Source organism: Stigmatopora argus, chromosome 5 (genome assembly GCF_051989625.1).
Source record: "Stigmatopora argus isolate UIUO_Sarg chromosome 5, RoL_Sarg_1.0, whole genome shotgun sequence".
NCBI lineage: Eukaryota > Metazoa > Chordata > Actinopteri > Syngnathiformes > Syngnathidae > Stigmatopora > Stigmatopora argus.
The window spans coordinates 632680-645345 of record NC_135391.1 but is presented as its reverse complement, the minus strand read 5'-3'; the positions used below and the strand labels follow the sequence as shown (position 1 = coordinate 645345).

Below are 12666 nucleotides of genomic sequence, written 5' to 3'. Positions count from 1 at the left end.
GAATCGAACCGAGGTCAAATTATCGCATATTTCACAACGGCTTTACAACAAAATGAGTTACGGAATGTTCTAAAAAGTGGAATAGCGTCATGCTAACACAACAACGCTAATAGAATTAGCGTCGTTATGAAAATACAGTTATCTACGTTATGAAAAGGATTTTTTTTGTACACAAATATGGTTATCTATGGGTAGTCTAAAGCAGGGGTATCAAAGGTGTAACCCGTGGGCCGGAAGTGGCCCAAAATCAGCAGTGACAGACAAACAAACCAGAGACGTCCATCAAAAACATTTGAAAAAGATCCAAAATTGACCAAAAGTGACCAGTAAATACCCCAAAATGACAAGAAAATGGCACAAAACCAACTCATATTGACAAAGATATGATGGTCCGCTATTTTCGCAATATAAAATGTCTTTTTCGTCCAAGTTTTAGCAACAGGAATCGAACCGAGGTCAAATTATCGCATATTTCACAGCGGCTTTACAACAAAATGATTTACGGAATGTTCTAAAAAGTGGAATAGCGTCATGCTAACACACAAAAATGCTAATAAAGTTAGCATCGTTATGAAAAATACGGTTATCTACGGGGAGTCTAAAGCAGGGGTGTGAAAGGGGTGACCCGTGGGCCGGTAGTGGCCCAAAATCAGAGACGTCCATCAAAAACTATTGGAAATGATCCAAAATTGACCAAAAGTGACCAGTAAATACCCCAAAATGACCCAAAACCAACTCATATTGCCAACCATAGATGTCCAATTGACTTAAACGGGTCTTAGGTCCTCATCTTTCAGTGCCATGGACGGCGCTAGGCGTCCAATCCCTTCTGACTGAGAGTGGCCAATCAACATTCGGCAAGTAAGCTAACTTTTCCGTCCCAAAACAAAGTGGTCCGCCAAGCAAATTGAGTTGGACAGCCCAGATCTAAACAGACTCCGATTCCCACTCTCCCCGTCAAAGTAGCTTGAAAAATCATCTCAAATTAAAAACAACATGATAAAACCCAACAATACTCCCAGGCCTGTCCCGTAGTCTTCATATTTTTCCCTCTAATATGAAAAGCGACTTACCCCAGCTTCATCTTTGAGGTGGACCTTCTCAGATGCAAATTCCTGGCTATCCTTTCCGCTTGATCTTGATAGGAGTCGACCCGCGGAACCTCCACGCAAATCCCAGCGACACGCCCACGTGGCCTCCGCTTTGCCGAGTCGATCGCTGCGTGAACTTCTCCGGGCCAGTCAAACCAAGGTGAATCCCTTCCCATCAATTTCCCCTTCTCTCCCGGACGAAGGCGTTCGTCGGACGGCGTTCCCCGAGGGCGCTCGCTCTTCTTCTTCTTCTCTGGCTTTGCTCCAAAGTCAGATACGCAAACAAAGTTCCCTCCGGTTTCACTTTTTTCTGGATTCCAGTAGAATATTTCTCATCCCGCTTGTCCATTGTTGTGCGAAAGGGACGTGCCGGTGCACAATTTAAAGTTCTAAAGCAGGGGTCGGGAACCTGGAAGTGGTGAAATTACAAAAAAAAAAATGAAAAGCCACTCGTTTACACGTATGTATTTTGACTTTTAAATTCATAGTATGGCTCACAGGGAATAACATTGGAAAATATGAATTGTTTGTGGCTCTATTTGTCAAAAAGGTTCCCGACCCCTGTTCTAAAGCAGGGGTAGGGAACCTATGGCTCAGGAGCCACATGTGGCTCTTTTGATGGGTGCATCTGGCTCTTTGCTAACCTGTGAGCTAAAATATGGAAATCGCTGGTGACAGAACTGAGATATTACATCTAGAACTGCTTTAATCTTCATTTTTTTGCAGTAGACTCTTCTGGAATGCATCCTCTCATTGATTAGCAACTGCATAAGAATCTTTTTAAAAATTATTCTTTTTTTTCACTTTAAAAGTGGTAAAATTACTAAAAAAAATGAAAAGGCACTCGTTTACACGTATGTATTTTGACTTTTAAATTCGTAGTATGGCTCACAAGGAATAACGTTGGAAAATATGAATTGTTTGCGGCTCTCTTCGTCAAAAAGGTTCCCGACCCCTGGTCTAAAGGTCAAAAATAACGACAAAATAACCTTAAAAACTGGGAAATTTGTTTTTTACCTGGAAAGCAACTCAATAGGGAAGGCCTTTAAAGACGCACACCCAGGCTAAAGCGACATAAACACAGACAGAAATACTTCCATACTGACGCACCCAAACACGAGGTTTGAATACACACGGACAGGATGACGGTTGATGACAATCACAAACACCTGGTTCATTAACTCACTCACACAAGGGAGGGATTTGATTTGAGATCCAGAAAAGACACAGCAGGTGAAACTCATCTCCCAATCATGCGGTCAGGAAGCTCAAGAAAACACACCCGACCACCAAAACCCCAACAAGACATGACATCCACACGTCCGAAATAGCGACGTTGTTGTTCCTGACTGGCATTTTCATCCTGTACAATGTACATAAACAATCAAGCGCTATTTTTTTTGCCGTGAAACCATAAATTGGTGAGTTGAGTGAAGGAGTGCGTGCACGATGGCAGTTTGCTCAATTTCAATTGGTTCATTTGCCCTCTCCCGTCAAAACGCGCCTTCAATGGCAGCCAATGAGTTCATCGGGAACCTTAAAATGTCGCAAAAGCAACGGAAAGTCACCAGGAAATGCCCAAAAATCAGCTAAAAGCAACCAAAAATCAGCAAAAAGCGACTAGCGTACCCAGAAATCCCCTCAAATGACCCAAAATGTACAAGAAGCGACCTACAAGTACCCGACATTGACAAGGAAATCACGCAAAATGAACTCAATGCTTACCATTGCCAACGATAGATGTCAAATTCACTTCAACTGGCCGCAGATGCTCATCTTTTAGTGCCCTTGACGTCCACTAGGTTCACTTTTTGAGCCAAAAAACTAGCGGTCCGCTGCCCGTCGTCTGCCGGGATAGGCTCCAGCACCCCTGTGAGGATAAGATGGATGGAAAATGAATGAATGAAGGAGCATACAAAGCTGTGCATTCGAAATTGGACAATCTTCACTGGCAAAACGGCAGATGAAAGCGTAAAGTTACTCCAAGATTTAATACGCAAATGATCTGCGGCACATTTCTTGCATGTGCGGTCGATTGGTCGCCGGTCGATTGGTCGCCGGTCGATTGGTCGCCGGTCGATTGGGCGCCGGTCGATTGGGCGCCGGTCGATTGGGCGCCGGTCGATTGGTCGCCGGTCTTTTGGTCGCGGTTTTTGGTCGCCGTCTTTTGGTCGCCCGGACCGCGACAACGGGCGACCAAAAGAGCGACGACCAAAAGACTGGCGCCAAAACAAGGTAAAACAAGACGGTCTACGCATCAATAAAAGCTAACAATGGCCATGAGCAGTTTCACTGAGCCAACGTGTGAGTGTAGAAGAGTTTGTATGTACATGCACTGTCCCTTTAAGAAGCCACGTCCATCAGGGTCTTAGCAAATTCTCCAACAAAAAACAATCAAAGTCCGGGAAATGTGGAGCTTTTCTTTAGCCTAATAATTACTAGGGCATTAAGTATGACTAAATAGTCATTCGCACTTTGTATTTAGGGAATTTGAGCAACCATTTAAATGGTAATTATCAATAACCTTCCGGGCGACCAAAAGATCGGCGACCAAAAGACCGGCGAAGAAATCGACCGTGTACCCATTTCTTGACTTTACGCTTTTGAAATGGTTTTGTAAAAGGTCATCCCGGAGTACGTGGACGCAACCCGTGTCCTCGGATGACAAAGACGGCGACGGTGATGGATTACGAGTGTCGACTATAAATCATTTGGATTTTTTTTCCCGTTTATTTTTTTTCTTCACATTTGCGTGGAGATTCTCCCGTGGAGAAAAGACGCCAAGTGCTTGTCAATGACGTGGCGGAGGCGGAGCCGAGAAGATGACAAAAGATGAAGACGTGCAGACGGACGTTTTGGGATGATCTTCAAACGGGATGATGGATGATCTTCCTCGACGGAGCGATGGATACGTCTTGGACCTCGGTTCCGTCCGATTGGCCGGTGAGGAGGCGTCGGCTAAACGCGGGGCCCACCAATAAAAATCGTCCGCGTTGACTTCATGTTTTTTTGCTAAAATGAAATTCAAATAAAATGTTTGTCCAGTCTTAAATGCCAAAAAATGTGCAAATTAATTTTTGGGGTCTAGATTGAAATGCCAAAAATGAGGCCAGCCGAAAAGAAAACTGTGGTGCGGGGGCCAGACGCGGCCCCCCGTGTCATTGTAAGCGGCCCGCGAAGGTAAACCATCTGCGGGGGAAATTTCCGCAATCCTCATTGCCAGGAATATGGAGCGATTCCAGGCTACGGGTGTGAAATCTGGGGCCCGGGGGCCAAATTGGGCCCCCCACACCATTTGTAAGGCCCGCGAAGGGTAAATTGTGCACTTTATGTCAACTTCTGCAGTCCTTAATTCCAAGAAACAAGGTCAACCGGGGGCGGGTGTCAAATTGAGATGTGGGTCCCTGAGGGTAAACGACATCAATTTAAAAAAAATGGCTGCCTGGCTTGCGAACGTCAATCAAAGGAAGTTCATACTTCCCCAGAAGCCAATTGACAAGAAGGGACGGCCATTTTATTTTTCATGGGACATGGCGGGGAGCGTGAAGACTCCAAATTGGACGTCTATTTCCGTCGATGGTAGCCGCTCGGTGAGTTCAAAACTCAATTTCCCCATTTAAAAAAAAAAAAAAACTCGACTCCAACACCCTCCCAATTGACTCCATTCCTTCCTTTCCCTGTTTGGATCGTGTACAGCACATTGGACAATGACTGACTACTCTCGCCATCAAAAGGTGAATATAATAGTAGTCCATCATTTCTCGGCGCACGACCGCTCCGAATAATGGCTTTTTTTCTTTTTCTTTTTTTTCCCCCCAATTAGTAGCGAGCCAGTCCTCGAAGGCAGGGAGGCAGGCAGCCTCGCGATTGGCGCAGGCGTCCATCCCGTGGCGCTCGGCGCTCCTATATAAACCCCAGCAGGTCTGAAAGCTCCGAACGAGCATCGGCGGCGCCGGCGCGGCGAGGCGAGGATAGAAAGAGAGAGAGAGAAAAAGAGAGAGAGAGAGAGAAAGAGAGAGCGAGAGAAAGAGAGAGAGAGATTGGGGGAGAGAGAGAGTGAGAGAGAGAGCGGCGAGGACTAACCGCGGTCTTGTCTTATGCGAGAGAGAAGAAGCCGGCATCCCTCCCCGACCCCCCTTCCATCCCCACCCGGCTCCCGGCTCCCGGATCCCGGATCCCGGCACCGGGTTCCCGGCTCCCCTCATCTTCCGTTTTCTTCTTTTCTTTCTTTCTTTTGTATTTTTTGGTCCGTTTGTTGCCGAAAGCGGACGCGGTCGGCCGTCCGTCTCTTCGCCGTCACTCGCGTGCCATCCGCGGCGGGGAAGAAGACGATGCCTCCGAGGACCGGACTTTTTTTCCCCCTCCTGGCGCTGCTCTCCGCGTCCGCGTCCGCGTCCGCGTCGGCGTCGGCGTCCGCGTCCGCGTCCGCATACGAGCCGGATCACAATGAGTCCTCCCCGTCCAGGAGAGCACGCTTCTCGGCCAACAGCCCCAGTAAGTAGCACACGCATGCAAAGCGCATCTGCCGCTTTTTTTGCGCGAGATTGTGCGTGCGTGCGTGCGTGCATTTCATCTCTCCTCATGATGATATGATTTGTTTTTTGGCCTGTGCATCCGTTTTGCGGTGGGAGCCTTGTGCATTGGATTTTTAGGGCTTTTTTTTTTTTTTGCCGGCAACAGATGATCGATCCATCCATCGATTGATCGATCATCTGTTGCCGGCTAAAATCGATCGTTTTTTGTCATACCTGCCGCTACCACTAAGATACTGTGCGCTGAAAATCATAGAAACGTGCACGTTGAGGATGAATGTGCACTAATTGGTGGAAGGGGTGGGCAAATCGTGGCCGGTGGGCCATACCTGGTCCGCGGGAGCATTAAATCAGGGACAGCGATGTATAAAAATAAAATTGGAAAAAAAATGAAACTTTAGAGTGGTGAACAATAGTGTCAAAAAGGGCCATTTTGTATTTGAAAATGACTCCTCACCAGTCAATTGCAAGGGACGTATAGGCAAATAAGCATTTTTTTTCATATTTGTAGCTGTCTTGCTAGCGGAAGAAAACCAGTGAATGGGTATAACATAGAAAGTACGCACAGGAAGGAGAGATTCAAACCCAGAACATTGTCTTGAGCTCCAAAATGTCCTCAAAGGTCATTTGTTAATGTTGCAGCAAGGCGCTAGAATGCTACTTCCACAAATACTGGATATATTTGTTGTTTCTTCTTCTTAAAAATCACAAAGTTGACATCTTGATCTTGTCCAAGTCTGCCCAAAACCCAGATTTTGGGCACTTGAGACAAGACCAAAGCCTTGGAGATCCATTTTGAGAGTTCCGACACGACGAGAACCTCAGAACTGCCAGGCAGACATTTTTTGTCGCCATGACAGCACCATGTCATCTAAATTAGAAACCAAAACTCTTACAACTTGACATTCTTTGACATCCCAAAGTCAAATTAGGTTCCAAATTAGTCCGCAGCGCCTCCGCCAGTACTTATTAAAATTACGCCATGATCCAAATTTGCCCGGACTGTGGCGTGTGCCCGCTCTCTAGTCAGGAATATTGAAGTGGTCAAAGTCCTAAAATGTAGATACGCAATTACCAGTTGGGGCAAAAATAATTGAAGACAGAGGCCGCCGCCGCGAGTGGGCGAAACACTCCATTTGTGCGGACAGGCACGCCAACAATTCTCAGGAAAGTTTTCGGTATTTTCTGGCGCCGCCACCGCCGCCGGCGGTCCAAAAATCTCGATCCCCGCCAAGCGAAAAGCCGAGCGGCGCCCAAAAAAAAAAGCACCGGCGGCCGCCAGGTGTCCGATCCGCAGCCTAAGACGGAAACGAAGGGGCGCTTTTTTTTTTTTTTTTCCGGCGAGCGTACGGTAGCGGCGGAGTGGCCGGATGGCGGTGGTCACGGTCACGCTGTGTGTGCCCGCAGCAGATGTGGCCCGCTGTCTCAACGGCGCCCTCCAAGTTGGCTGCGGGGCCTTCGCCTGCCTGGAAAACTCCACGTGCGACACAGATGGCATGCATGACATCTGCAAGTCCTTCCTGTACAGTGCTGCTAAATTTGACACTCAGGTACGCGCACGCTCGCCATCCGTCCGTTTCCGACGACAAGGTCCACCGCGGCGTGGCGACCGGCTCTTATTGGAAATCGCGCTTTGCCAGCGGAAGGAACGATTTGGCTTTTTTTGTCCTACCCAACGTACCGTATTCACTCGCATATAAGCCGCACGGAACTGCAAGGTGACAAAGACCAAACGCCATAACACCATAACGCCATAATGCCATGATGCCATAACGCCATGATGTCATGACGCCATAACGCCATAATGCCATGACCCATAACGCCATGACGCCATAACGCCATGACGCCATAACGCCATGACGCCATAATGCCATGACACCATAACGCCATGACGTCATGACGCTAAAACGCCATAATGCCATAACGCCATGACGCCATGACGCCATAACGCCATGACGTCATAACGCCATAACGCCATGACGTCATAACGCCATAACGCCATGACACCATACTGCCATGACACCATAATGCCATGATGCCATGACGCCATAATGCCATAACGCCATAATGCCATGACGCCTTAACGATGCCATGATGCCATGATGCCATAATGCCATGACGCCATGACGCTATAAGGCCATGACGCCATAACGATGCTATGAAGCTATGACGCCATAACGATGCCATGACGCCATGATGCCATAACACCATGACGCCATAACACCATGACACCATAGCGCCATGACGCCATAATGCCATGACACCATAACGTCATGACGCCATAACACCAAAACGCCATGACGCCCTGACGGCATAACGATGCCATGACGCCATAATGCCATGACGCCATGACACCATAATGATGCCATGACGCCATAACGATGCCATGAAGCCATGATGCCATAACGCCATGATGCCATGACGCCATAACGCCATAACACCATGATGCCATAACACCATGACTCCATAACGCCATGACGCCATAACGCAAGACAATGTGACCGATACGGTAATTTATTTCAAAATAGAGAAAATATAAGCATATAAAACACTAAACAAAATTTATTTTGACGTCTTGCACCCCATCTGGCGGACAAAGACAGGAGGACAGTTTTTGCGTATAACACGCATCCGAACTTTCCTTCAGTTTTTGCAAATTTAGCGCGTTATACTCGAATGAATACGGTACGTTCACCTGCCGAATCCAAAAATCCGCCTAGCGACGGGCCGTCGCGTGAAAAAAAAAAAACTCTTGAGGAACTCGACGGGAGATTGTTTGTTTGTTTGTGGTTGTTCTTCAGGGAAAAGCATTTGTGAAAGAGAGCCTTAAGTGCATTGCCAACGGCATCACCACCAAGATGTTCCCCACCATCCGTCGCTGCTCCACATTCCAAAGAATGATATTCGAAGTCCAGGAGGAGTGCTACAGCAAGCTGGATATCTGCACCGTGGCCCGGACCAATCCCGACGCTATCGGAGAGGTGGCCCAGCTGCCCAGCCACTTCCCCAATAGGTCAGTGACCTGTCCATCATTATTTATGGCAGCGGTAGAAGGTGTCGATAGATTGACCGCTAAAAAAAATCCGTCCCAAAACAGTCAACGTCCATTAGATACGCTTTTTTTGCTCTCTGATTTTTAAAAGTTTAAAGTTCAAGGGTATACCATGTATACTAGTAAGCACCTTATAGTCAAAGGCAAAAAACATTTGTTTTCAAGTTAGAACTATGCAACAATTCTACTAATTTTGTTTGGGCATTTAAACTTAGCGTTTTCACTTTGGATTCTTTTAAATTTGGTCAGCGTGCTCAACTTTCAGCACATTGCAGTTCTTTAGGCAGATGTGCTGTGATGCCCACTAGTGGACTGGAGTGGTAGTGCAGCCTCCGTATGGTTTATTTCCACCCAAAACACACGCGTCAAGAGTGGCTTCCGCATACAAGTTTCAGCGTGGATTTTCACATTTTTATGAACTTTATATATATATTTTTTTTAAATAATAAATAGCAGGAAGTAGTACGTTCGCGATAAGTGAAGATGCCATAATCGAGGGATTACTGTATTTTGTTTTCAACACTCTTATTTATTAGCGCACAATCAATTGGAACATTTTGCCATAACTTTGACCTTTTTTTGCTGAAAACAAACTTTATATATATATATATTATTTTTTTAAATAATTAATAGCGGGAAGTAGTACATTCGCGATAAGTGAAGATTCCATAATCGAGGGATTATTGTATTTTCTTTTCAACACTTTTATTTATTAGCGCACAATCAATTGGAACATTTTGCCATAACTTTGACCTTTTTTTGCTGAAAACAGTTACATATATCAACGGCCACGACCGCTTATTGGACCCACGTACGTGCCCTACTTGGCGCCCCTCGACGCAAAAAGTAGCATAAACCGCGGCAAAAAATAAATACGGCGTGCACACCGGATGCCCCTTTGACCTGGATTTACGTGGCGGAGCAGATGGCTCACTTGCACGTTGGGGTTTACCATCTGCTCCACGCGGCCGGCCGGGGAAATGGAAAATGGCGGCGCTCATCGGCGGCGCTCATTCCCTTTTTGTGCCACCTCAGGTTTTACGGGAGGCTTCTGCGGAGCCTGATGGACTGCGACGAGGACACGGTGGAACGCGTCAGGGCCAGCGTGGTGTCTCGGATGGGCCCGGAGATGACCATGCTGGTCCAACTCCTGCAGAACAAGCCCTGCGCCGCCGTGGCCACGGCCGGCTCGGCCGCCGCCGTCGCCGCCGTGGCCGCCTCCCCGACCGGAGCCGGGGGGGCCCGTGGCGGTTGGCGCTGGTCGGTGGGGGCTCACGTGCTCAAGATCCAACCCAATCTGCGAAATAGAGACGCTGCCGGCCATTTTGGTAAAAAGCGCTCGGCCGGCGATGGCTCCTAACTTGTTTGCACTGCGAGTACGCAACCCCCGCCCCCCCCCAGACCCCCCCCCTTCCCAGACACCCGTTCCGCCGCAAACAAATCGGCACCTCCGGGGAAGGCCGGGGCGCCCCGATCTGATTGGCGCGACGTCGTATATCGCTTGAGAGAACACCCCGTTCTCCGTTCGTGACTTCCCATTCCGCGGCCATTTTGGATCTTCATCCCTGCCATCTCCAAATACGTCATCATGCCAAGCATTACAAAAAAAAGTACTGTATTTTTCAGACCAATCGTACTAGCCAAAGAATGCGCAATGAAAGGGGAGTCAATCAAAAGTAGATCAAAAGTATATACACAAGTCACATTGGACAATAAGTTACACAACATTGTACGTTAAAGTACGTCAAAATAGTGAACCGCAGAGCAAGTAAGCGCCTGTTAATGTGACATATTCATTTTAACCTATTCATTTTGGGGCTGAGTATAGCCTGAAAAACAACATAAAAAATTCAATGGGCATTCAACAAAAAACAGACATAAATTAATGGCAAAATTGCCCCAAGTAAACCAGGAAATGCGATTGTAAATAGTTACAACACAAATTGGAATAGCTAAAACGCAAATGCAAATAGTTGTAACAACAACAACCCCAATTGACCACAACGCAAATAGCCTTAACAGGAACCTGAATTGCCCACAATACGGATTAAAAAAAAATAGTGGCAAGTAGTCAACACACCAACTGGAATTGCTAACAACACAAATTCAAATAGCAAAAAACGCTAATGCAAATAGTTACAACACAAATTTGAGTAGCTAAAACGCAAATGCAAATAGTTACAACAGCAACCCCAATTGACCACAAGGCAAATAGCCACAGCAGGAACCAGAATTGCCCCCTTATAGTCCAGAAAATACGGTCGTAAAAAGTCCCTGGCAATTCGACTTATCAAGTCAACTTTTTGGCCCAAAACAAACATGTCCGGCCCACAGTTTGACACCCCTGCCTTAAACTGACCCCCCCTCCCAAAAAAAACAATAACTCCCCAACAACAAAACAAGACAAAACCACCCTGAACGCTTTTCACAACATGCCAAAATAGCAAAGTTTGTTTTCCGATGACAAATGTAGCCGTGTGTATCAGTAGTGTATCGTTTTTGTTCATGGTCATGAAGGTCGTTAGGCCAAATGTGTCCGTCTTATCATTCCGATGCGCACGACTGTTGAGACGTTTAAAAAAAAAAAAGCCTTCTTGGAACGACAGTATATTTATTTTCCTACTCTTATTATTTCAAATGTCTTATCTTAAAGCACGTACTGTACATTGATCATAAGCAGTTTGGTCTATAAACGCCAAAAAAATACAAAAAACAAAGACTGAATGGGACCCGTGTCAAGACTGTGCTGGTCACAGGGGAACAAATCAGTCATGTGATGTCATCACGATGTCATCACATCACTTTGCGTTGCGTTGCGTTCGCTACGATGCACTTTGAAGGCGTGGCTTGACGTGTTTGTCATTTTCCAGATGCTATGAAATAGCAAACATGTCAGAAATCCTGTCATTTGAAATGTAGAAAACGCATATGGCTGTTTTTTTAGGGAGCGTGTCGTAGTTTTTCCATCCGAAACAATGCGTTAGGCCACGCCCGCAATTCTGGTTGTGACATCACAACCACAATCGATCACTGTTTTTAGCTTTCCGGTGCCGCGCTAGCTAGCGCGTGTTGACGGAATGGCAGAATGGATAGCATGCTAGCAGACGGCAATTTGCATTCGCAGCTCATTCTGGGTGTGACATCGCAACCACAATCGATCACTGTTTTTAGCTTTCCGGGGCCGCGCTAGCTAGCGCGTGTTGACGGAATGGCAGAATGGAATAAAAATAAGAATGAATAGCATGCTAGCAGACGGCAATTTGCATTTGTGGCTCATTCTGGGTGTGACATCAAAACCACAATCGATCACTGTTTTTAGCTTTCCGGTGCCGCGCTAGCTAGCGCGTGTTGACGGAATGGCAGAATGGATAGCATGCTAGCAGACGGCAATTTGCATTCGCGGCTCATTCTGGGTGTGACATCACAACCACAATCGATCACTGTTTTTAGCTTTCCGGTGCCGCGCTAGCTAGCTAGCGCGTGTTGACAGAATGGCAGAATGGAATAAAAATAAGAATGGATAGCATGCTAGCAGACGGCAATTTGCATTCACGGCTCATTCTGGGTGTGACATCATATCCTGTTAGAACAGGGGTAGGGAACCTATGGCTCGGGAGCCACATGTGGCTCTTTTGATGGGTGCATATGGCTCTGAGCTAAAATATGGAAAGCGGTGGTGAGAGAGCCGAGTCCCGAACGCACCAATAGGAACGACACGGCGGCACTGTTGCATTGATTTTTTTTTCATGAGTCTTCTACATCTATTCTCTCATTGATACTCATTGAACTCATTGATATTCATTGATTAGCAACAGTGTAACAATGTTGTCAAAAGAATTTGGAGACTTTTTGTACTTTAAAAGTGGTAAAATGACTAAAAAATGTGCACATTTTCATGTATTTTGACTTTTAAATTGTGAGTATGGCTCTGAAGGAATAACATTTGAAAATAGGAATTGTTTATGGCTCTCTCTTTCAAAAAGGTTCCCCA

At 46.5% G+C, this 12666-nt stretch overlaps 1 protein-coding gene across 1 annotated transcript; it reads left to right on the top strand.

The window, feature by feature from the left end:
* Positions 1–5098: 5098 nt before the first annotated feature.
* Positions 5099–10035, top strand: stc1 (stanniocalcin 1). Its single transcript, XM_077599977.1, has 4 exons — positions 5099–5585; positions 7031–7173; positions 8425–8636; positions 9711–10035. The coding sequence occupies exons 1-4, from the start codon at positions 5189–5191 to the stop codon at positions 10033–10035; spliced, it is 1077 nt and encodes a 358-aa protein (XP_077456103.1). The 5' UTR covers positions 5099–5188.
* Positions 10036–12666: the final 2631 nt, after the last annotated feature.

Excerpts from the sequence above, each read along its gene's own strand:
- stc1 (XM_077599977.1), top strand. The coding sequence starts at position 5,189 with ATGCGAGAGAGAAGAAGCCGGCATCCCTCCCCGACCCCCCTTCCATCC. Across the intron at positions 5,586-7,030 it reads CTTCTCGGCCAACAGCCCCA|CAGATGTGGCCCGCTGTCTC; the intron begins GTAAGTAGCACA and ends GTGTGCCCGCAG. Across the intron at positions 7,174-8,424 it reads CTGCTAAATTTGACACTCAG|GGAAAAGCATTTGTGAAAGA; the intron begins GTACGCGCACGC and ends GTTGTTCTTCAG.